The 22,787-nt window shown below is 33.9% G+C and overlaps 3 protein-coding genes across 3 annotated transcripts; 1 reads left to right on the top strand and 2 right to left on the bottom strand.

Annotated features, from left to right (window-relative positions):
* Positions 1 to 1,274: 1,274 nt before the first annotated feature.
* LOC136802289 (uncharacterized) lies at positions 1,275 to 5,344 on the bottom strand. Its single transcript, XM_067059004.1, has 5 exons — positions 5,283 to 5,344; positions 4,271 to 4,416; positions 3,297 to 3,437; positions 2,531 to 2,645; positions 1,275 to 1,456 (listed from the first exon to the last, which is right to left on the bottom strand). The coding sequence occupies exons 2-5, from the start codon at positions 4,394 to 4,396 to the stop codon at positions 1,275 to 1,277; spliced, it is 564 nt and encodes a 187-aa protein (XP_066915105.1). The 5' UTR covers positions 4,397 to 4,416; positions 5,283 to 5,344.
* A 1,109-nt stretch (positions 5,345 to 6,453) lies between these two features.
* LOC136802405 (cilia- and flagella-associated protein 144-like) lies at positions 6,454 to 13,268 on the bottom strand. The gene is made up of 4 exons (XM_067059143.1): positions 13,110 to 13,268; positions 9,263 to 9,322; positions 8,300 to 8,403; positions 6,454 to 6,598 (listed from the first exon to the last, which is right to left on the bottom strand). The coding sequence occupies exons 1-4, from the start codon at positions 13,237 to 13,239 to the stop codon at positions 6,485 to 6,487; spliced, it is 408 nt and encodes a 135-aa protein (XP_066915244.1). The 5' UTR covers positions 13,240 to 13,268; the 3' UTR covers positions 6,454 to 6,484.
* A 5,482-nt stretch (positions 13,269 to 18,750) lies between these two features.
* Positions 18,751 to 21,101, top strand: LOC136802393 (uncharacterized). The gene is made up of 2 exons (XM_067059131.1): positions 18,751 to 19,549; positions 19,962 to 21,101. Exons 1-2 carry the CDS (start codon positions 19,384 to 19,386, stop codon positions 20,759 to 20,761), a joined length of 966 nt encoding a protein of 321 aa, XP_066915232.1. The 5' UTR covers positions 18,751 to 19,383; the 3' UTR covers positions 20,762 to 21,101.
* The last annotated feature ends 1,686 nt before the right edge of the window (positions 21,102 to 22,787 follow it).

Genomic DNA, 22,787 nt, shown 5'->3' with positions numbered 1-22,787 from the left:
AGATAGCAAAATTTCTCTCATCGTCTACCCTCTCTCACCAACACTTCATCGCAGCAGTCGGTTTGAAAAATCTCAAAAAAGAACAGACAATAACAGCAGACCCTTTACGACAATGAATTTTGAAATTAGCGTAGATACTGGGTCTGTGTACAGACAAGACAATTGGACGCGATACCGTTTTGACTGCTCATTATTAGCAGCGAAAACAATACATGATGACTTCAAATTCCAATACATAATCTTAGCGTCAGGTTAACCTGATAGTGTATCAATTTCTAGCGCTTAAAAATTTTATCTTTATTTTGCTGTTAATATTATGTAATGTTACATACCGCTAATTTTTGGAGTCAAAATGGTACCGCGTCCTTCAAAAGATCATGTTCGCACGTAACGATTCCGTTTCGCTCAGAAATGAAATGAAACCATTCTATTGGTTACATTCAAGTATTACGTCACTTCTAACCAATAGAATATGGCTTCATTCCGTTTCAGAGCGAAACGGAATCGTCACGTGCAACCATGATCTAATTTTAGACCGCTCTTGACCGAGATTCTCTCAAGGTTAGCCAGAATTGCAGAAAAATATTGTTACTTGGTCAATACTCTGGACGTTAGGAAGTGCATTTTTTTTTGCTAAAAACTTTAGGGCAATCCATTTACCAAACTCTTTATGGACAGTATATCATAATCGACGACTCGATTTTATGACATCAAGAGGGATCGCCTTATAAACATTACTCCATAACTCGAGTTATAGAGATTTCGGTGATAAAGATAATACTTGTACTATACAGCAAAGTCTCCATAACTCGAGCACGCATGAAAATGCAAATTTGATCGAGTTATGGAGTAATGAACCTTATTACACGAATATTACAAAAATATGAAAAATTTCGTGTTAGTGAAAACCCCCTTAATTGAAACCAGCCGTGGTGTCCTTGAAAAAGCTAATAAAATTCGTGTTAATTTTTTGCGTGTTAATTTCAAGGCCGTTGAATACTTGCCTAGTAATATTCGTGTAACATCGTTCGAGCTTATGAGGCATTCGAGTTATAGAGGTTTGAGTTAAAGAGCCTCCACTGTACTTGCAATAGACCTTATCGGAGTTTTTGATTTTTCTAAAAAAGCGATGCATTGTGGTATTGTTTCGAGTGTATTACAATAGAATTCCCTCGAGGTATACCAAAGAGATTTCCATTGTAATACACTCGAAACAATCCCACATGCATCGCTTTTTCAGAAAAATTAAAAACTCCGATAAGGTCTATTTCAAGTTACATACCCCTTAAGTCTTGTTTTTTGGTCGACAAAACCTTTTCATCAATATACAATTTAGCATTCTCGAATTGTTGATTCATTTGATTGGTCAGTTTGAGAAGGGCGTCATTTGTCGCTTTTAAAACGTCATCGGTGGTGGTTGACGGGAAAGCCAAGTTTATCATGGTGGTAAAGACGGCTGAAAAAAAATTAAAAAATTAAAACTTGCAATATTTGTGAAGTCAGCTCTACTTTTGATGGCCGACTTTCTGCCATCCTTATTCTTATTATCGAGTTTATATATTTGCTCTTTTGAGGACGGTAGGGTGACTGAAGCGATTTGGAATAACCCGCAATATCGAGGACGTTAAAAGTACTGATTCCTCAGCTGGTCAGTTCTAGCAAAATTAGAACCTTAGTCCTTACCGTCTTCACCGCAGAAAAATACACTTACATAAACTCGGTATAGTTAGAGTAGGCAAAAAATTAGCGAAAGTTGACAGTTTCAATCTTTGCTTTAATTGATATAGATTGAGAGAAGACGTCAAAAGAGGGCAATACATTTACTTTAAACAGTCAACTTTCTGCACACTTAAATCCACAATTAGAATAGCGAGGGCGAAAAGAAGGCCGTCTAAACCAGAACTTCAAGATTAAATTAACGATTTCAATCCTTAAGGAATCACTCAAACCTTAAAGTTTTTGTCTTTAAATAAGCGTGATATCGTTTGTTTACTCATAATTTTTGATTTACAAGCCTTTTGAAATGAATGTGGAGCAAGATTGGTCAGAAAGAGGAAAAGAAAACATATTTTTGCTTATATCAGCACGATATAACAAAAGGCAGACACTGTCCTGATATGAAACATGTGTCTGATATGAAATGGGAACACTCGTGTAAAAACAAAACCTTTAAAGTGTTACCAACAGTTCTTTTTAACAATAATCCAAACTTTATCACATGATTAATATGTACAGCGTTTTCACGTTTATCGCTACGTAGTGCACTCTGTGCGCATTGTTTGTTTGATAAAAAATTCTCGTTTGGAGACCTCTGCGATGAAGTATGATTTATAGATAGCTACACTTCTCTCGTCGTCTCCCCTCTCTCACCAACACTCCATCGCAGCGGTCGGTTTGAAAAATCTCAAATGAGACAAGACAATGACAAACGACCCTCTACAGCAACGAATTAGCCGTAGATACTGGGTCTGTGTATAGACAAGGCTTCACCTTACAGACAGGTAGAAATTTAGGCCATGAAACTACTTACTAAGGGTAGGGTTAACGTTGGCAAGTCTTGAAATCTCTTTGATATGTTGAATAGTGGCGACAGCTGTCGATGCTAAGCCTGCTTTTGATAATGTCTCCGATACAAGAGCTCCCATCTATGGATAACATAAATGATAAGTATTAAAAATTGCGATTAGGCTTTTGACGTCGATTCCATGCTAAAGTCTGTTCAGAAAGTTTTTCTATACAAAATTCTGTAGAAGCTTGTAACAAGCACCTAAAAATTATCTTTCCAAGGAATGTTTGAAAAAGTAAGGACCTGACAATTTTTTGGGAACAGGTTTTAAGTTTTATAACTGCAAAGTTTTTGTCAATCTTCGTATTGACTAATTTACAACAAATCAGCAATTGGGTCTGTGATGTAATGTCAGAAGACATTGCAATGGTGCATATCATAAATAACCCTAGCTTGCATTTATCTAAAGCATTTAAGCTCCCTATGCATTATCAGCTTTTTGGTGCTTACTGATAGTGCTAGATAATACCCTGGCATTGTCTGTTTTTCGAACGCGTAAGATTACGTAATTCAAAGATAAAACGTCAGATTTCATTTGTTCCTGGACTTGAAACCATTGCATTGCAGTGTAACTTTTGTAACATCAGATTTGTTATTACGTATTGTTTTGAGATGTTCCCCTTCTGAGAAGCTACACCAGGGTATTCTCTGGCGTCAATCAGTAACGTAAATAAAGCCTGGGATACACGGGGACGAGGTTGATATGATATGCAAATTGGATACAGCATACCTCTTCCTCACTACCAACAAAGATAGTGTACAATCCTTTAGATTCCACTTTTGCAACTGGTACTTCAACATTGTCAATAGTGACTTTAGCACCTCCTGGATAATATGAAGTGAATTTACAAGCATCGCCGATGGAAGAAATCTAAAAACAGGGAAATAAGAGATCATTAAAACATTTGATTAATGATAGGGGCCCCTTACCTAAAAAAGAACAACCTAGACGGACCCAATTTATTATATATAATGAAACTCTTTGGTAAATAATATCATACAGATATCCATACCTAAGATCAAGCTTTTGTAGCAGAGCATTTTATAGCTCTTATAATTGTAATTTACACTATATTGTCCTTTATACAGCAACCCTCTATGGAAAATTGTTTGAAGACACAATATGAAAAAAAAAAAGAAATTTGACAGGGTTTCTTGGAAAATGCCTTATAGAAACCTAATACCTACAGTTTAAAGGGATAATCAGACTGTTTGAAATGTACTTGACATTCTATTATCCTAAAGCAAAACTTCAAAAAAAATTTGCATGACTATTTTTCAAAGTCGAGGTATTACTGTAATAGCATACCGTCGCGAATCTAAAAATAGACATTGATTTTCATGTTTGGCTGAAATTCAATCCCATCACCCTTTGCGTTTATTACGCTTGCACGCAAATTACATTCAATTACAAAGAAAAAATAATAACTTTTATGACTTTTAAATTAAGACGAAAAGGATTGTGGGATTGAATTTCGGTCAAATGAGAGAGGTACTAATCATGAGGTTTGCACGACGAAGCGCTAATACAAGCTTTTGGATTTTTGCAAGAAAACAAAAAAATTTCAACGTAAGAACCCAATTTAGAAATTTCAAATTGTGTTATATCTCTAAGGGTTTTACTCTCAGGACCAGAGAAGAGTTCTGAGGCTCTCACCATCTAATTATCCCTTCCATAAAAATGAAAGTTCTTTATCTACTCACCCTCAAATTGTGTTTCATACGCTCTGTGTAACTTGCAAATGCTCCGCCCCGGCCACGTGCATAACACCCTTGTTGGTGTAAAGCCAAGATGGTGGAAATCATCAAGAAACTATACAATTTCATCATGGTTGTGTTTTATTACTATTCTAGAAGAGAGCAAAGGGAATAAACAAGATCAATAAAAATGGAAATCTTGTAGATGCAATGGGCCATTCCATTATATATCCAAACAGGGGGAGGTTGGACGAACATTTCCAGAGGTTTATCAGAGAACAATTTCCAGGGGTATAAAAAAGTACTTTTTCATTTTTCCAGGGGGTAAAAGGTTGTTTCAAAATTTCCAGGGGGCAAAAGACTGACTTTTAAGATATGAAAAGAATTTTACCAAGGGTTATTATGCAAATGTTGACATTTTCCTGGGGGTATTAACACATTTCTAAAAATCTTTCTTTGCCTTTAAAAGGTTCGTCCATCCCCCTGTATGGAAATTCTATGGAACAGCCCAATCTCTTTAATTAGTAAGAAGTAAAGATTCAGTTTTCAGTGCCAAGGAGTGCCAAATTTTTTTAAAGATCTTTTATAGTAATGATGTCGTAGCAGGGAATAGTTCAATTATATTGACATGGTTGCCATAAGAAAGACGAAAATAGAATACACTTACTATAAAAACATTGGAGAAAAATACAAGTTTTTTATCTTAAACTTTATAAGACCTTTGATGTTCTTAATTTTTTTAGTTTTTCAAGCCTAAAATATGTTCTTAAAATTTTGGCCTATATCAGGTTTGACAGTTACTAATTTTCAGAGGGAGCACAATGCTAAAATGTTTCTATTTTCACCATTTTGATAGTATTTTCTAAAGTCCTAAGTAAATTGAATTGCGTGTTTTAGAGTCCGCAAAGCCCTAAAATGTTCTCAATTTGCACCTATATATTTTTACCATCGAAGCCTTATGTTCTTAGAAAAACGTGAATTAGTAGAATAAATAATAAAAATAAACAAATCAACTTACCTTCTTTCTACAGTAAAAGAAAAACTAAAAATATGAAAAAAAAAAACATTCAAACATAGTTGGTAAAAATTGTAACAAATGGTACAAACTTACAATATGATCAAACTATTTTGTTTACGTTTCAAACAATACACACATTACGCACAATCTAAGTCTATTACTTATATTTTCAAGGGTCTTATGCTGAATAAGAGCAACAAAGTTAAGAAGGCTTTGTCTGCTTTTTAAAAAAACCATAGGATTGTAAAGGTTTACATAATAAAGTGTTCCCGTTTCATATTAGACACATGTTTCATATCGGGACAGTGTCTGCCTATTGTTATATTGTGCTGAAATAAGCAAAACAAAATGTTTTTCTTTTTCTCTTTCTGACCAATCTTGCTCCATTTCCGTGTCAATTCAATATCAAAGCAAACGTAAGTAAGCAAACGATATCACTCTTACTTAAAAACAAAACCGTTTAGGCAAAGATTGATTCATAGCTTTATTAAGAAAATAGTAGTTCATTTTGTGAAGAGACAAAATCAAGGTCGACGCAAGAAAGACGCCAAAACAGTTTTTTGCACCAAGAAATCATTCAAAATGGTTCTTATGTTGAAATTTTCATATTCTTGATATGTTCTCGGCTTTGGAAAATGAGGTAAAAGTAAAAAAAGAAAACTGTCACATAGATCTTATCGGAGTTTTTTTATTTTTCTAAAATAGTGATTCATTGTGGGATTGTTTCGGGAGTATTACAATAGAAAGCTCTTAGGAATTACTTGAGGGAATTATATTGTAACACTCCCGAAACAATCCCACAATGCATCAAAAACTCCGATAAGATCTAATTGACTTTGGAGGAAAAAAGTTAATCATCAAAATGTTTTCAAAATAATAGTGAAATTTATTTCATAAAATAGTTTTCCCTAAGGAAGATGATGTACTGTCATTGTCGAGCAGGAGCTCTGTAAATTTTTTTATACACATATAATTTATAAAATTGAAAAATTCCAAACTTTCAGCTGAGAATTAAAAAAAAAGATACAATTGGTGGGACATTATTAAGAACAAATAAAAGCTTACATACACACCATAGTTTGACTACATATTCATTAAAATACCTCATAAAAAAATAATTATCACTACAAAAATAAAATCATATACAATTTAAAAAAATAATAATAATAAAAGGAGTATAATTTAAAAATCAGAAAAAAAAATTAATTTAGATTTTCAGATTGTTCTTTTTGTCTCCAGTAAGCATCCATGAATTTGGTGATTTCAGAATGTTTCTTGGGATGGTGTAACCGTGCATCGTCTTTCGGTTGAACAATCTATTGTGGTTAATCAGATGTGAAAATAAAAAGTAAAAAATGAGGATGAGGCACAGATATCATATTCCTTTACACACTAGATAAGATAACTGCTCATTGAATTTCCTGAGGAAGTGTGTCCATTAAGTGTCCATTTTTGAAGTCGACTAGTCCTCCATATTGTTTTTTAATTTACCTTAAATTTTTGAACGTTTGAATTTCAAAATAGAATTGAAAACATCATGGCTAGTTAGTTCTGAAACTGGACACGCTTCATTTATATGGGAAGTAGTTAGAAGAAGTTAAAAGAAGAACATAGAATAGTTGGCCTTGACATCAGTTGGGCTTGACATCAGCCAATATGGCAGATTCAATGACCTAGGTCTTGAAATATTTTTCTCTGCTCATCAGGCTAATGTGCCATATTGTAAGAGTTTGCGATATATGATAAACAAAAATATCTTTAAATTTCAATCTAGTCGCTCTTTTTGAAGTGAGCAAAACTCTTCAGTTAATTTTGTTTTTTATAAAACCAATTGCACACTAACAAAATCTTATCTAAAAGTTCCCTGAAGTAAAAAGCTCATTTTTAATATTCAATCAGGGGGGTACCAAGTTGTGGTACTGGACCAGTGCCGAAAAGTTGTACTTTCTTGTTTTTTGAAATTTATCTGAGACCACCACCACTTAGTACCCTGGTACTAAGTTGAATTTACCCCTTAAAATAGGTATACCACCCCTTAGTACCCGGTACAATCTTGATATCAACATTGAGAAATGACACACCACCCTTAAGTACCCTGTACTAAGTTGATTTTCCCCCTCAAAATAGGTATACCACCCTTTTTTCTTCGTAATGGTACTTTCTGGTACACCCCCTTTAAATTTCATAAAAAACTTTACAACACCACCCTGTACCACACCACTCAGCACCACTCTGTACCAATCTCAATAACAATATCTAAGTAAAAATTCCTGTCAAGTTAGGTCAAGGCAAATTATCATTTTCAAGTCAATTTTTTTTAAATCAAAAGAAACAAACTTAGTTCTAATTAACTAATTAATTATTCTTTAATTTGAAACATCATCAACATAAACTTTAATCAAGCAAAGTTGATAAATAACTGTTTTTTTCAGTTATTCAAAGGGTATGTACTCTAGCTATCAGTGCAAACCGAATTATAGCCAAATGAAAATTACTGAAATAAACAGATTCAACAATTGACCCATATCAAAAAATAAATTTGCTGGAAAAAAATTATTCACTTATATAATTAGAATTTACCTAAAATAAAAAAACAAATCAAATCAAACAAATGGTGACCACTGATAGCATGCTGTGAAAACAACAAAAAGACTTTCTCTTCAACTCATTTTCTTGCATTTTCTTAAAAATTGGATAAGTCAAGAGAAAGTTAAAGAACATTTTTTGTGATTTTTCAGGATTTTGCAGGATTTTGAGTACCAGATACTAACTTGATGCCTCACATTTGGCATTGAGACCACCATTTAGTCCCTTGATACAAAGTTGCGTAAATGTTTTTTTCAATTAGGACCACCACTTAGTACCATGTACTAAGTTGTTTTTTACTTACCTTATGAGACCACCCGGCACTGGCCTCCACAACTTAGTACCGACCCCCCCCTGATTCAATGAATTATATGTGAATTATGTCTGTTACTTATATGTAATTGAAGTCGTTGGTTGAATTGAGACCTTACCAATGGTTTTGTGCACCAGCCAATTTCTTGTGCTTCTGTTTGTGGGAATTCAAATTTCTCCACTGGCGTTTGATTGGCTCTCTTGATTACTTGCAAAAAATCATCTAAAAGAAGATTGTGATCATGCGAAATTTAGCAAAAATTATAAAAGAAATATTTTAAGAATATAAAATCATAAATAAAATTATTCATTTCGGACATCTAATTTTATAGCTTTCTGTTCTTGTTGTCCCTTTGTTAAAACAATATTTAGCTGACTGTTGTTTCTCAGGGTATACCACCTGCAAACAGATCTGATCATGGTGTAATGTAAGGCCATTTACATGCTTTTTTATAAGTATTTTATTTTTCCATTTCATCATGGATAATCTTAAGTTCTAATGAAATTCTTTCTAAAATATTCTTACAGTATTCTTAGGCTAGGATCCAACCAAGCCAAAATCTAGCATTTAATATGTATACCTCAAGCAAAGATTTAGCATTTTTGTGAAAGTTTATAGCCTGTCACTTGGGGATAATTGACATTTTATAGGTAAAATCCACATTCTAAAGAACAGTTGCCAAATTCCATGATGGTGCTATTCTTAGCATGTTCTCAATTTATTTGGTTATAATTTCATCATGATTATCTTATAAAATTATCTTAATTATCTTATATTCTTATTAAAAAGAGTGTGATTTTGACCTATTCATAGTGTATGTAGGTATCAATGTAAACAAGTTTTTCTTAAACAAAGAAGTCAATCAGTAGATCAAGGTTTTTCTGGGACTGGTTATTGAATTATTAAAAAACGCACATGTATTAACCAAACCATTTTTTTAGTGAATATTCAGTTTCCAGGTACTTTATCATATTTTGGCTTGGAGATTCACATTATTTTAAGTATTTAGTTGTCAAAGCTTTTTTTATCTATGAACTTAATGGTTAAAGTCAAAATACAAAATATAACTAAAGGAACTGACCATCTTCTTCACCATCAGCAGAATCGTGCAATGAATTTGGTTTTCCTGACAATGTATACACTAAAATGAAAAATGAAATATTGTATCATTCACACTCACAATTTTTGAAGCTAATAGGAGTTTGATTACTTCCTCCAGTAAAAAGTTCAATTAGTTTATAATGATTTCCAATCCTCACCTCTTCCCTCACTTGCAAAACTTTTTATCGCGACACGCAGCTACTACCATTTCAACGGTTCCCAGACTTAAGGATTATTGTGTACCTAGATGTTTTGTCTCTCATGAACAAAGTCTGTAGCCCCTCTGTCAAGGTTTTGCTCACAGCCACATGGCAAACTGCTAGGTACCGCCCTGGTGATGGTGTTGAAAGGATACAGGATAAGTGTTCAATCTGTCAGAAATAATTTCCCAATTTAAATTTCTAATTTGGCTTTCAACAGAAGCTGATATTCGGCGGAGCACAACAAACTTGTCAAACAAAATTGGATTATCAAACTGATCAAACCGCAACCCATTGACCAAACTTGATAGAACACTCAAAATTGAGTTAGATTAATTTTTTTTACTCAAACTTTAATAGTTCGATGGAGTTTGATCAGTTCGGTTGTTTGATTGGTTTGACAAGTTTGATTGATCGGGTCTGGAAAATAACCTTGAGATTTATAAAAATCTTTATAGAAAATACTTGAGTTCTACTCACATCATTATTGCACAGCTTTGTGTGGGATTCAGTCATATCTGTACTTACCAACGGGCGATGAGGCAGGGCAAGGGGGTGGGCAGAAAAAGTTCTTCTAATCTTCCACCGTTCTGAAAATTTCTTTCTTTCTTTTTCTTATTCAGAAGAGTCTTTTTGTGATCATAAATACTGTATTACTTTCAATAAACGCCCCAGGCAAAAGTTGTTGACGTTTTAATTGTAAAATCCAGAAACATTGATTTTTCATGCCAAATGTTACTGCAAAGTTGGGTAACTTGCAACAGTGCGTAGGGTAGATCGTCAAATGGCAAAGTCAAAAAATTCAAAGTGTAGTATTTTTTTGTGAAAATTTAATCTATTGTAAGACATTTTGCGCAATTTTCAACCTCCTAGGTCAACAATCCAGCATTCCCCAGGGGGGTCTTTGATTCGCACTAAAGCGAAAAATGAGTATTTTTTGCCCATTTTAAGACTATGAAAGGCCAGGAAAGGGTCAAAATGGTTTCTAAAAGGTGTCTTGTATATAAGAAAAAACATAACCCGAAGATCAGCATCCTTCTTAGTCTTTAAATAAAAAACAACAAGAAAGTGTTCATAACTTGGAATATTTTCTATGACTTCTATCTCATCATTGTCAACCATAAACTAAATACATTCCAAAAATCTACTTTTATTCTAAAAATCTGTACAGCAGTAAAATGATAATTAAAAAAAACGTCACAGTGAGTTATAAAATGTACAAGGGAAATAAAATTGATAAAAGCTAAAAAATTGACTGAATGAAATGAACAAAAGAGTGTCAATTGTCAGGGGCCTATCCAAACAATTGAAGTTCTTTTGAAGCTTTCAACCCGTCATTAATCTTTGGCATTAGTTTTTTTATGTAAAATGCTTCTAAAAAGGCCAATTGTGACCAATTATCATTCAAATCTAAGATTTTACAATTTATTCAAAACAGCGTTCAAAATGTGTTCTTTATGGTTAATCCCATGTGATTCTCCAAACAATTGTGCGAGATTAAACATGTCAGTCAAATCGTGAAAATTATTACAGTTATTTAAATGATGATTCATGGGTTGGTCCACTCGTTTCCCATGTTCAATCATACGTGTTTTGAAACAACATCGGTCTTTCCAACCTGACCCTGAGTGACCCCTTATTATTTGAGTACAATAATATACTGTAATCAGTAATCAGTTCCAAATACTAAAAGAGTACTGTAAAATTAATCATCGTATATCTAAGTTTTTTCTTATATTATACTTCCTTACAGCTACTTGTTTCAAATAAACGCCCCTCCTAGACAGTCTAATCAACATCCGGATACGGAATCTTTTTCGGACTGCCATATCTGGAAGCTTTTTGACGTTTTGGTCAATTTTGTGAATTTTACTCACTATTAGCCAATTTCTTTTTCACTTTTCTGTTATAAATGTTTTCACATATTTGAAAACATTTATAACAGGCTAGCTCTAAAGCTCTAAAGCTCTAAAACAGCAACTAATAACATGAAAACCAAAATATGATTCTTCAATGGGAATCAAAACTATAAAGTGAACTTACAAACATCAATATAGTCAACTCAGGTAATCGTTACGCACTTTATTCAACTGCGTAATGATTAGGTGCCAAATCTGCAATTATTCCGCATTTTTCCCTATCGATTCCGCGCATGCTAATTCTTGCGATTAAAGGCTAGTTGCCTGCTAGTTGAGCTCTTTTTAGATAGCTAATAAAGCATTTTCCAACCTTTTTCATTCATATAAGCTATCTTCGATAAGCCAAAATTCATTATTAAGCAACATTTTTCAACTGCGTAATGATTAGGTGCCAAATCTGCAATTATTCCGCATTTTTCCCTATCGATTCCGTGGATCGGAAAACTGTTAAGAAAACCAATTGGCTATTAAACTGTGTTGAAAAGATATTACTTGAAACAATGTATTGGCGACTTTAAGCTTGAATAGTAACTTGAAAATGTGCATAATGATTGGGCTACCCTGGTAAATTTTAGGCACCTAATTGATCCGCGGCTCTTGTTATTTATCACGGAATATTCAAGAAAAAACATTTGATGGGGTAAAACGTACTTGAATAGGCTGCTTCTTAGCAACAACCATTTGCGCGCTATCTTGTACCTAGATCTCCTCAGCTCAAAAGTTACTTCATCCTTCTAAAATATCAAAATGGTATCGCCACAGCGCATTTTCTTTGAAGCAAATTTTGGCGAGCGGGAAGTCAAAACAGAAACAGATTATTGGTACAAAAGGTAGGGAAATGTTTTGGCTTTCATGATAATTTTACTTTAAGGCTAGAAACCAAGTATATCATGAAATATTGGTGATTCAAAAAGTGCGTAAGAATTAGGAGTGCGTAACGATTACCTGAGTTGACTATATGTCAGATCTAACAAAATTAATAACGGCACTGGCATCATTGACAATAAAACAAAGTATTTTCTGTCAAGAGTCTTGTAAATATTCCAACAACTTCCATGGAAATGATCAGATGAAAATAACAGATTTTTGTCCCGCTTTTGGGGGACTTTGGCTTAAGTGCTTGCGTGCAGCATACTGTAGGGTACAAAGTCCAAATATTCGTTTCCCGTAATTTCTGTATGAAGAGTTAGGTCTTTCTTCAAAAACAGAAAGTGACTTTGTCTGTTCATCCAAAAATCTTGCGAGGTGCGGTTATTTTTCGCCTTGGTACGGTTTTTTGAAAATTATCAGCGTAAAATTTGCGGCAGTTTTCAAGCTACAGTAACTGATTTTATTAAAAATGAACTTTCATGCGCACTGAATGAATTAACTCACAAAAAGCTTTCAAAAGCACAAGTTTTCAATTTAGAAAAATGAGAGGTATTTATTTGAATTTGAGGGGCTGTTGTTCTTTAAAAACTTCTTATTATTCCTCACAAACTTTGAGTCAAAGAAAAGGAGGGGCATTAATATTTGAGGGGGCGTTTCAAAAAAGGGAGACGTTCATTTTGAAGAAATACTGTATTTAAGGTATGAAATCATCCTGGCATTCTTTTTTGTATCAAAAACATTGGATATTAACAAAACCACAGACACAATTTTTTAGTCAAAATTCTTTGAATATTGAACTTTTGTTTTGAAAGTGTTTGTATATATTTTAAGAACTTACTTTTCTTGAAAGGGTTTATACTGTAGTTTGTGTAAATTTTCTGGTTCTTCTGCTCTTTCTTAATGGTCTCCAAGTTTATTGCTGTTTGATGGACATAATTCACAGGAGCTGCTTCCTTTTTGGTCGCCATTTTGTTTTGTTTACATTATGTTGCTGAGCGCCCTGCTCTTTTAAAAGCAATTTCCGCCCGGTCCGGGTGATGAAAGGGCCGGAAGGCGGGCGTGGCGCGGTATCGCCCCGAGGCAGGCAAAGTCGAGAATGTTTTTATAGCAGGGGGCTATGGCGCGCCAAAAGGCTTTTTAATACTAACTTTTTTTTATAATTAGCCTCCGTCTCAGAACGCGGTCCGAAAATTTTGCGGATAATTTCACAGCGAAAATGCATCCAGTGAAATGTGAGTAATGTATCATGATTCAAGTCGACTGACATAATTATACACATAATACATGTTACAAGTTCTGCCTACGGATTCTCAAGCTCAGCTATTATAAAACTATTATATGTTAGTAGCAGACCCGACTGACCAATGTTATGTAGCAGGTTGAAACATGAGTTTCTACTGGAAAGATGCAGTTTGTTTTCAAGTTAAATCTTCAAAATAAAGCAAACTGTGTGGGTTTCTTTACTTCCAAACAACCTACCAATAGTTTTGGAACACTCCATAATAAAGGAAGATGGCTCTTCTTGTGGATTGGCTTTCTGATACCCCATATAAACACGATGTGACATGAAAGTGAAGAGACATGATTTGTTGGTTTTTGTTTGATTTGTTGACTCATATATCTCATGGAAAATGGTATAGCAAATGACTTTTAATGTATTGTTTGGCTCTACATGTGATACCTCTAAATTTGAACACCTCCAGAATGTTGAAAAAAGCATTTTACGAGATAAGTTTCAATTATAATTTTCATGGAAATTTTTAATCGCCAGATTTGGCTTGGCGTCAGTTTTGTTTGGTTGATGTTTGGTATTGTGATCATAAAAGCAATGAAATGCCACACAGTCACTCTACACATGATGCCTCCAGCCATGATTGGTATCAGAATGTTGGAAAAAAAACATTTTACGAGAAATTCGGCTAGTTCGAAACACGGGTCACGGGTCACGGGGCACGGGTTACGGGGCACGGGGTACGGGTCACGGGGCACGGGGCATACAATTTACAGACCGGAAAAAATATAACGATATGACGTATAATTCATAACACGTACTACATAAAACATATAATAGTACTAATACTACTAGTATAGTATGTCTGAAACAATTATATACGAATAGTATTATCATGAAAATTTTTCAATAATATGTCACCCACAAATTTTGACAAAATGATATTGAATGACAAAAATATTGTCAAAATCATGAAATATAAGGCCTCTGAACCAATTTACAGCAAAATGTTTTTTCATAGTCAATAGGATGCTAATCATGTGACTGGATATAGATGTTTTAAAATCATTAAATGCTGCAAGATAGTGGTTTTAGAGATATGAGTATAATTACGTCATTTTTATTAAAAATTCATAATGGTAGGTGGAAAATATTGACACATTTATAAAATACCATCATTTCTACGTTATTAACCATTAAAATTATATTCATACTCAAGGTGATGGAGGGGATATAATGAGATATGATTTAACAATAGCCGTACTATCATTTTCGTAGAAAGCTCGCTGTTCAGGCGATGGGAATTGTAATATGTATATTACTTACGTATAACATATAACATGCATATAACACTAAAAGTGTATTATTGATAATATAAGCTTATTATATGTATGTAATATGTTGCGGTGTTTTCTGGTCTGCATTATACACGACGCAAACTTCGAAAGCACGTGGAAAGCACGTGGTTAGGTTTTAGCGTTTTAAATAGTCATACGTGGATAAAATACCTTAAAATTGATTTTTTCGATAATTTTTAGTGTTTTTAAAACATTTTCTGTTTGAATTACTTTGATCTGAGCTGCCCCGTCCCCCCGTGCCCCGTAACCCGTGCCCCGTAGCCCGTGCCCCGTGACCCGGACCCGTGACCCGTGACCCGTGTTTCGAACTAGCCGCGAGAAATTGTTGATAGAAATTATATTGACTTATTTTTACAATTTTGGCGGTGTGGGTTTAGTTGGTTGATAATGTTTACACTGTGGGATGGTTTTCAAAAAACTGTTATATTGATTGTTGTTTCAGTTTGTTGGAATTGATTACCAAAAAAAAAGAGAACCTTTTTTTTATAAATACTTTATTTTTTTCATGAATCGAAAAAACCGTGTGGATAGTATGTCTTGTAGTAACCAGTGCAGTGTCTGTTTTCAAATTTTGAAAGCTCTATACCTACTGAATCTGTGAATTGAAGCTCTGACTAGCTCTATGTTTAAAACTTTGAGCCATGTTTTTTTCTTTGTTGCTATTAAAGATAGATTTTTAAATTGTCGTAATGTAAATTTATGGTAAAGTTTTAGTTTTTGATTTTAGTTCATCAGTAGTACATACAGTAGTATTTTTTCAGCAATCCTTTCTTGTAAATATAGTAACATTTAACCAGACTCACTGCCCTCATTATATTCAAATTTGTATTTTTTTAGGACTGATAAGTACATATTTTTAAACACCAAAACAAAGCAAACAACATGCCAGTTCTTTCTGGTGTGCTTTGAGTTCTATTTTAATCAACCCTCTCAACTGCTGATCTTTTAACTATCATTTATGAGTATAGAATGGGCTTCCATAGTACCATTTTCTCTAAGTATTTTGTGCAAATTTTCAACAAAGAAGTAGACTTCTTGACTGTCCTTGTCCCTTATGTTAAAGTTGTTCTGATGGAGAACATTGCTATTTCTGGTAGCCTTCACATATCAATAAGGAGCTTTGGTGTAAATGTTTTTTCTGATGAAATCATACTAATCTGAAACTATTAGGCCTTTATGAACTTTCTAGAACAATAATCTTGCTCCAATCTTGAGAAACACTGGAAAAATAGGTTAGCATTCCCTGCCATAATTTCACAGATTTCCTCTGCTTTCTGCTTGAAAACGCTGTCGTATAGCCGAAAACGAAAGTGAAACTGTGAAAACGTCCGCAAATTCGGGCCCAGTCCTCTTCCGAGACGGAGGCTAATATCAACTTTTTTTTATAATACTAACATTTTTTTATAATACCAACTTTCACTTTTATAATACCAACTTTCATTTTTATAATATCAACTTTTTTTTATAATACCAACTTTCATTTTTATAATATCAACTTTTTTTTATAATACCAACTTTTTATTATAATACCAACTTTCATTTTTATAATATCAGAATTTTTTTTTAATAGCAACTTTTTTTTACAATACCAACTTTTTTTATAATATCAACTTTTTTTTATAACACTATATTTCATTTTTATAATATCAATTTTTTTGGTCTCGCTTAGTCAATTTTCTTTTTTCACCATGTAGACGGACCTTTACAGTTCTTCACTGGAAAATCTAAGAATGTGGATGCACCACCACAGATATCTGTAAAGCCCGAAGGGCTAGATAGGCAACTTTAAGCTTTCTCCAGCAAAAAAAAGTGAAGCAAAAATTTGACTTTTTAAATTTCGTGCCGATGGATAGGATCTAGCATTTTAATTGTTTTCGGAGCGCGAGATCAAAAAAAGTAGGCAGCAAACGCTATTTCACATCTCTTAAACCGGTGAAATTGCATATTTTAGTCACGTGACTTTGGTAGGAAATCCTTCCAAACCTAGGCTTCACTTTTTGATAAAAGCCCCAAATCTAGCCCTTCGGGCTTTACAGATCTGTGTGCACCACCGGCCGACCACTGGCGAGTCTTCCTACATTTTTAGAAATATTCAACCCAATACGTCACTTTTTCTATTGTTTAAGTGACGTATTGGGTTGAATATTTTGAAAATTCTCGGAAGACTCCAGTAGTGGTGCATATCATGAAATTAGAGAATCGTGTCATCCAGTCTATCAAAAAACCTTAAGTGGCCTCCAGGCTAGGTGTAATCGCGCTAAGACTCCTTTTACATTTGATCGATTATACACGCATAGTAAGCGAGACAAAAATTGGTGTTATGAAAAAACTTCGAACTAAAAAAAAAGTTGGTACTATAAAAAAAAAGTTGGTATTATAATAAAAAAAGTTGGTATTATAATAAAAAAAGTTGGTATTATAAAAAAAAGTTGATATTATAAAAAAAAATTGGTATTATAAAAAAAGTTGGTATTATAAAAAAAAGTTGGTATTATAAAAAAAAGTTGGTATTAAAAAGCCTTTTGGCGCGCCATAGGGGGCAACCTCGTTCCCTGCGTATTCCAGGCTTTTTTACGTTACTGATTGATACGCCAGAGAAAATTATCTAGCGATAGATAATTGCCACCACAGGAAGCCTAAAGCTTCCGAGGATGGCATTCATAGCTTCACTCGTGAGGGAAAGTTGGGAAAACATCTCATAATTTTGCGCGCGCGTTTCAGTATTTTAGTTCCGCTTAGCGGAACATTATCAATTAACGGTTATTTGATTTCCCGGAATGAAGAGCGATAAGCCGTGTTTTACAGGATAGCTCTTTTTTAGCTTGCGCGGCGGACGTTTGTTTCTTCCTATCGTGTCGGAGCTTTCAAACAATGTCAATTGAATTATCTGGTATTTCTTCTATTGACTATGTTTCAAACGATCAGCCGATGGCTCTGGCTTTAGGTATAAGGTAATGTCAGCGATAAAAAAGGAAAGTTGGTGGACCTGATGTGATGGGAAAGAGTTACATCGGATCACCCAAAGTACCCTCATGTTTTTTTTTTATTTTCTTATCTCTGATCCTGTCTCTCTCTTTTCTGACTGTCTGAGTTTCTGAGACTTAGTTTCTCATTCCTGACTGAGTTTTCATACCTGTCAATCATTTGTCCATCAATTTCGACCAACCTAATTTTCGCACCGAGTGGGATTCGAACCACCATCAAAGAAAGACCTTCAGATTCGGAAGCCAGCGCTCTATCCACTGAGCCATCGCCGCACAGCAAATCCACGCAATTCATAACATATTATACCAAACTAGCAAAAGACGGGGGTAATGTTATTATAATATGGGTAAAAGTACCCCTTTTTTAAACCTGACTGAAATTCGAGCCGTTACTAGCAACCCTGCGGGGCCCAAGGCGCCGAGTATGCACCCGGCACAGTGACAAGCCGTTACTAGCAACCCTGACCCTACCTAACTGTTAGTTAATCAATTCCAAACAACAAAACCCCCGGAAAGGTGACTATCAGCGATCCGTGGATAAAAAAATAAAAAAATGAAAAATAAAAAAATGAAGGTAACTTTGGGTGATCCGATATAACTCTCTCCGATGTGATGGTGGCAGACATCTTGAATTTCTCCCTGTTTCTTTAAATCTGTTTTATTCCAGTTATTAGCACAGTCCAGTAGTCCAATCGCACTACTTTTCTATAAACCCAACAATCCAGTGTGAGTTTGCTGAAAGGAAAACTAAACAATTTGAATCCTTTTTAGACATTGAGATTGATTTATATTTTCCAGCGAAACAGAACACAGACTGACAGAACAACAGTCTGACAGTTATTTATATAGTTTTTTCCATCATCGTTCTAACACTATTGATACAGAACAGCACACAGCTGACTTCGTTACAACAAAAAATCTGCTTGCCTCCAGCTAATGTTATGGTCTTTTTGCCTCCAAAAAATCGGACGGAAAGTCACGTGACTAAACAAATGACGTTTCACGAAACCCGTCTATAGCGTCACTATTTTAATCGTAAAGTTTTCCCGGGCCTAATCCTCTTCATCCCGTCTCGTAATCTTAAAAATAATATACTGTTCTTTTGAAAGGACTAATAATGGCTGTGCCCTAAAAGATGTCATGGGATCCCAGGCTTAGCCCCCTACTATATGCAAACAAATGTGGATTATAGAAAGGCTGAATTGCTTTTTTCGAAATTTTTTCTTTGCCCAAATTCATTTTACACTATTTTGAGTCTAAAAAGTTTGAAATTTGTGTGGTTAGGGGGATATAGTATGTATGCGCATTTTTTTCAAATGACGTTTTTTAAACAATACATAGACAAAATGCCTCTGGAGTTGAATTTTTGAATGCCCCTGTGGAATTTATTTATTTCAGTTTATTTTTGAGTTGGGGGCTAAAGAATATGGGAAATAAAAATGCAATGCTAATTTAAACATTTTTAGATGACAGTAAATATCATGCACTTATTTTACCTTAGATTCTAAACCGTTTTGTGGTAAAGATGAGAGTTTTGAGATGCCATGTGAAGTAAAGAATAGTGAAAGAGCTGGTACAGATGATGAAAGCAAAAAAGAACAAACAAAAAGAAAAGCTAGCAGTGCACCGACTGGTTCACCAAAGAAAGCCAAATTGTTTTGCTCGGGAACAGCATACCAACCCAAAGCTCCTGCAAATGCGATAGGTATTGTTTTTGGTTAAGAATTATACTAATTTTTAAATTTCTGGCTGTCAAAATGTTAACTAGAAAATTTGAACAAATATTTTGACGCCCTCACCAAATTTCTGAAAGAACCTAATCTAGACTTATGGTATCATTAAGTTGGTACTAATTTTTATAGAACTAATTTTTGTGGTAACTAAATATTGTGATTTTGGGTGTCTACCGCGCAGTTTTTAATTGAAATCTATAAAAACCCCTAGGAAAATGAAAGAATTTCAGAATTTCAGCAAAAAGTGTATGTCAACAGCAAAATTTGTTCTGCCAAATTAAGTTTTGACCCCTCTAGAAACTGAGCAATCTGGTTTGGTGAATGTAGAAATTTCTGTTTTTTTTGTTTAAACAAATTGACCAATTTCTTTTTTCCTTATTCAAGATTTTGCTGGCTTCATTGCATGTGTGTCACCCGTACGGTTATCCTATCAATCGAAGAAGGAGCACTTTAATGTGTTCATCAAAACCAAACCAACTTCATTTGCAAAAATCACAGTGTCAAGCACAAACAAACAATTTTCCGCAATACGTCAAAACTTTCTCGATTATTTTCACAACAAGGAGCCCGTCACAATCAAGTCATGCTTGCCCTTGAATGGTAGAAACTTTTTCAATGCATATTCCTTTGTACAACCTTGTGAAAGGCAGTTAACTTTTAACTTAAATGATGCGGATGCTACACCATTAAACGAGATCGAATCAAATTCAATCACTGAGTCCATAGTTGGTAAACTCAGGTTCCGTGGCCCTGTTCAAGTGAAGCCCTATACCACTAGGGGTGGCAAGGCAAGAACGGACAAGATGCGGGAATGTGTTATCTCTGATGGATCCACCTGCCTTTTGATTACGTTTTGGGCAGATTTTCTCGACTATATAGTAGAGGATAAATTAATTCAGTTAACTAACATTAACTCAAAAACAATCTCTAATGAAATTAAACTCACTACTGATCCCAATTCTGCCATATGTTTTTTAACAGAAGAACTTACATGTGGGTTTGAAAATTACGAACAGGATTTAATTGTTCCTAAAAATTCTATTGAGTGTGTAAAATGCGTGGTGTGCATAAAGAAATTTGAAACCTACCAATGTTGCAAAAATTGTAAACGAAGACTTCAAATTAACAGTGGTACTGGCATGGCCGACTGTGTTGTGGAAGGATTTTCGATACAAACCAAATGAACTCAAGCGACGAATTCAAAAACGTTGTTGCAACCATCGAATTTAAAAATTCTCAAGACATAACACTGCAAGCAACATTTTTCAAAGACACTTTAAAAGCTCTCTTCGAAATCATGGATGATACAAAATTGAAACAAAAACTGTTACAAATGTGTGACATAGATGTTCATTTGAACTCAAAACAAATAGTGGCAAAGACAGAAGCTTGCAAGCATTGAAATGCATTTTATACTTTTTTATCGTTGTTTTAAAAAATTGATTGGCAAAATTTGTAGCTTGTGTAGATTATTTGTTTCGTTGTAGTTGTTTTTGTGATGAAAAATGAAAGTTGTGTTAGAAATCTTTCTTTTTATGATTAAACTTTCTTGTTTGAACTGGTTGAAATGAACATTAGACGTATTTAAAAATGCCAGCCAACTAAATATTAATTTCTACAGTGAATCTTTCTATTATCTGAACAAGCGTTCCTCCGCTTATAATTCTTTAAAAAAATCTGCACTATTGTATTTATAGTCTTTTCATTTTCATTTGGGTGAACTTTACTTTTCACAGCTTGCGATTTAACCCTTTCGCAGCGAATATATTTTAGCACTTTTTTAGAAATCTCAACCTTTACCGTTTGCTTCGAATTTTATGCTGCTTGTGTTTATTTAAAGATAGGGTTGTTATACATTTTTGGAAAGCATATGAAATAAGCTTTCTTTTGGTATATAAATCATCTATATAGCATTTGGTGATATTTCAAAAATAAATGTAAAATTTTTTGAAAATTTTAGGATTTTTTTAAAATTTTTAAAAATTTTGCCTTTGAGGGGGTCTAAAATTTTGAAAACCACAAAGAACGTCTGAAATCTCCTAAAAATAAAGTAGGACATAGTACCTCACGATTCAACAAGAAAAACTGTCATTCTGAGTATTTTTTGAAAAAAAATAACCTAAAATAGACAAATTTTAGCAAAAATTTTTGGCCTAAGATTTCCTTTGCAGAAAATTTCATGAATTCATAAAAATGCCATAAAAGTTTAGCACTTCGTTTGTTTTTCAAAAAACTTGGCAGAAAAGGTACTTATAATGTTGGTAACAATTGTGCAAAAAATTGAGTGCTAAATCTTATCTGAATCGAAAATATGATGCTAAAGCTGAGGGGGCCACATATGGACCCCCTCGCTGCGAAAGGGTTAATTTTGATACTCTTTTTAAAAAAGCACTTGAAATAATTAGAATAACAAAATAAAATCAAAAATTCGATAAATTGTAATTTAAAGATAATATTCTATTATTTTCTCACTCAGTCTTTTGAAACACAGCACTCACTCCTTAGAATTTTGTATCAATATAAGACATAAGCATGCGGGTGCGCGTCAATAAGAAAAAATTTTACCGAATATTTTAACTGCATTCTTAAACGCAAATGAAAAGACTGAAACTATTATTTCGATCATTTATAAAATCCCAGCACAAGATGTTGTAATGTAAATTGTAAATATGTTGTGATGCCAAGCCTTTTAATTGGTCAAATTCCAATGAAAGTTAGAAAAAGTCTCTTGTAAATAAGTTCAAATTTACGTCCACACACTGTTTTTAATTTGTCTCCAACTCAATTATTAACATGACTGGGCAATAAATTAGCACTAAGCTGCTTGAAGTTTAAAAATGCATTAAAATCATTTTTTTAATCTGCTATTGCGGTGGCATTTTAATGACAATTATGGCTAGTTATAACATAAAGATTCGTTTATTTATTTCTATTCCATCGAAGTAACATTACCTCTATCTACCACAAGTAATAGTTTACTACAACCTGCCTCGTGCCCGTGTATTGCTAGCTTTATTTACACTACTGATGGACGCCAGAGAATATTATCTAGCACCATATAGTTAAACCATAAAAAAGCTGATAATGTACAGGGAACGAGGTCGAGTTTACTAATTAATTACTGTTATTATCATAGACCGTTTTAGACCCTGTCGAACTTATCATCAGATGAAGAGATTCGTAATTGTACATTTCGTTTTCAATTAACGA

Source organism: Clytia hemisphaerica, unplaced genomic scaffold, assembly GCF_902728285.1.
Source record: "Clytia hemisphaerica strain Z4C2 unplaced genomic scaffold, Clytia hemisphaerica genome assembly, whole genome shotgun sequence".
Taxonomy (NCBI): Eukaryota; Metazoa; Cnidaria; class Hydrozoa; order Leptothecata; family Clytiidae; genus Clytia; species Clytia hemisphaerica.
This window is presented reverse-complemented; position numbering and strand designations above follow the sequence as displayed.

Coding starts and splice junctions, on each gene's coding strand:
- LOC136802393 (XM_067059131.1), top strand. CDS start 19,384: ATGCCATGTGAAGTAAAGAATAGTGAAAGAGCTGGTACAGATGATGAA. Junction 19,550..19,961: donor AGCTCCTGCAAATGCGATAG/GTATTGTTTTTG, acceptor TCCTTATTCAAG/ATTTTGCTGGCTTCATTGCA.
- LOC136802289 (XM_067059004.1), bottom strand. CDS start 4,396: ATGATGAAATTGTATAGTTTCTTGATGATTTCCACCATCTTGGCTTTA. Junction 3,438..4,270: donor GTATGAAACACAATTTGAGG/GTGAGTAGATAA, acceptor CCCTGTTTTTAG/ATTTCTTCCATCGGCGATGC. Junction 1,457..2,530: donor CAACGTTAACCCTACCCTTA/GTAAGTAGTTTC, acceptor ATTTTTTTTCAG/CCGTCTTTACCACCATGATA.
- LOC136802405 (XM_067059143.1), bottom strand. CDS start 13,239: ATGGCGACCAAAAAGGAAGCAGCTCCTGTGAATTATGTCCATCAAACA. Junction 9,323..13,109: donor TATAAACCCTTTCAAGAAAA/GTAAGTTCTTAA, acceptor TTTTCATTTTAG/TGTATACATTGTCAGGAAAA. Junction 6,599..8,299: donor GCTGGTGCACAAAACCATTG/GTAAGGTCTCAA, acceptor TAACCACAATAG/ATTGTTCAACCGAAAGACGA.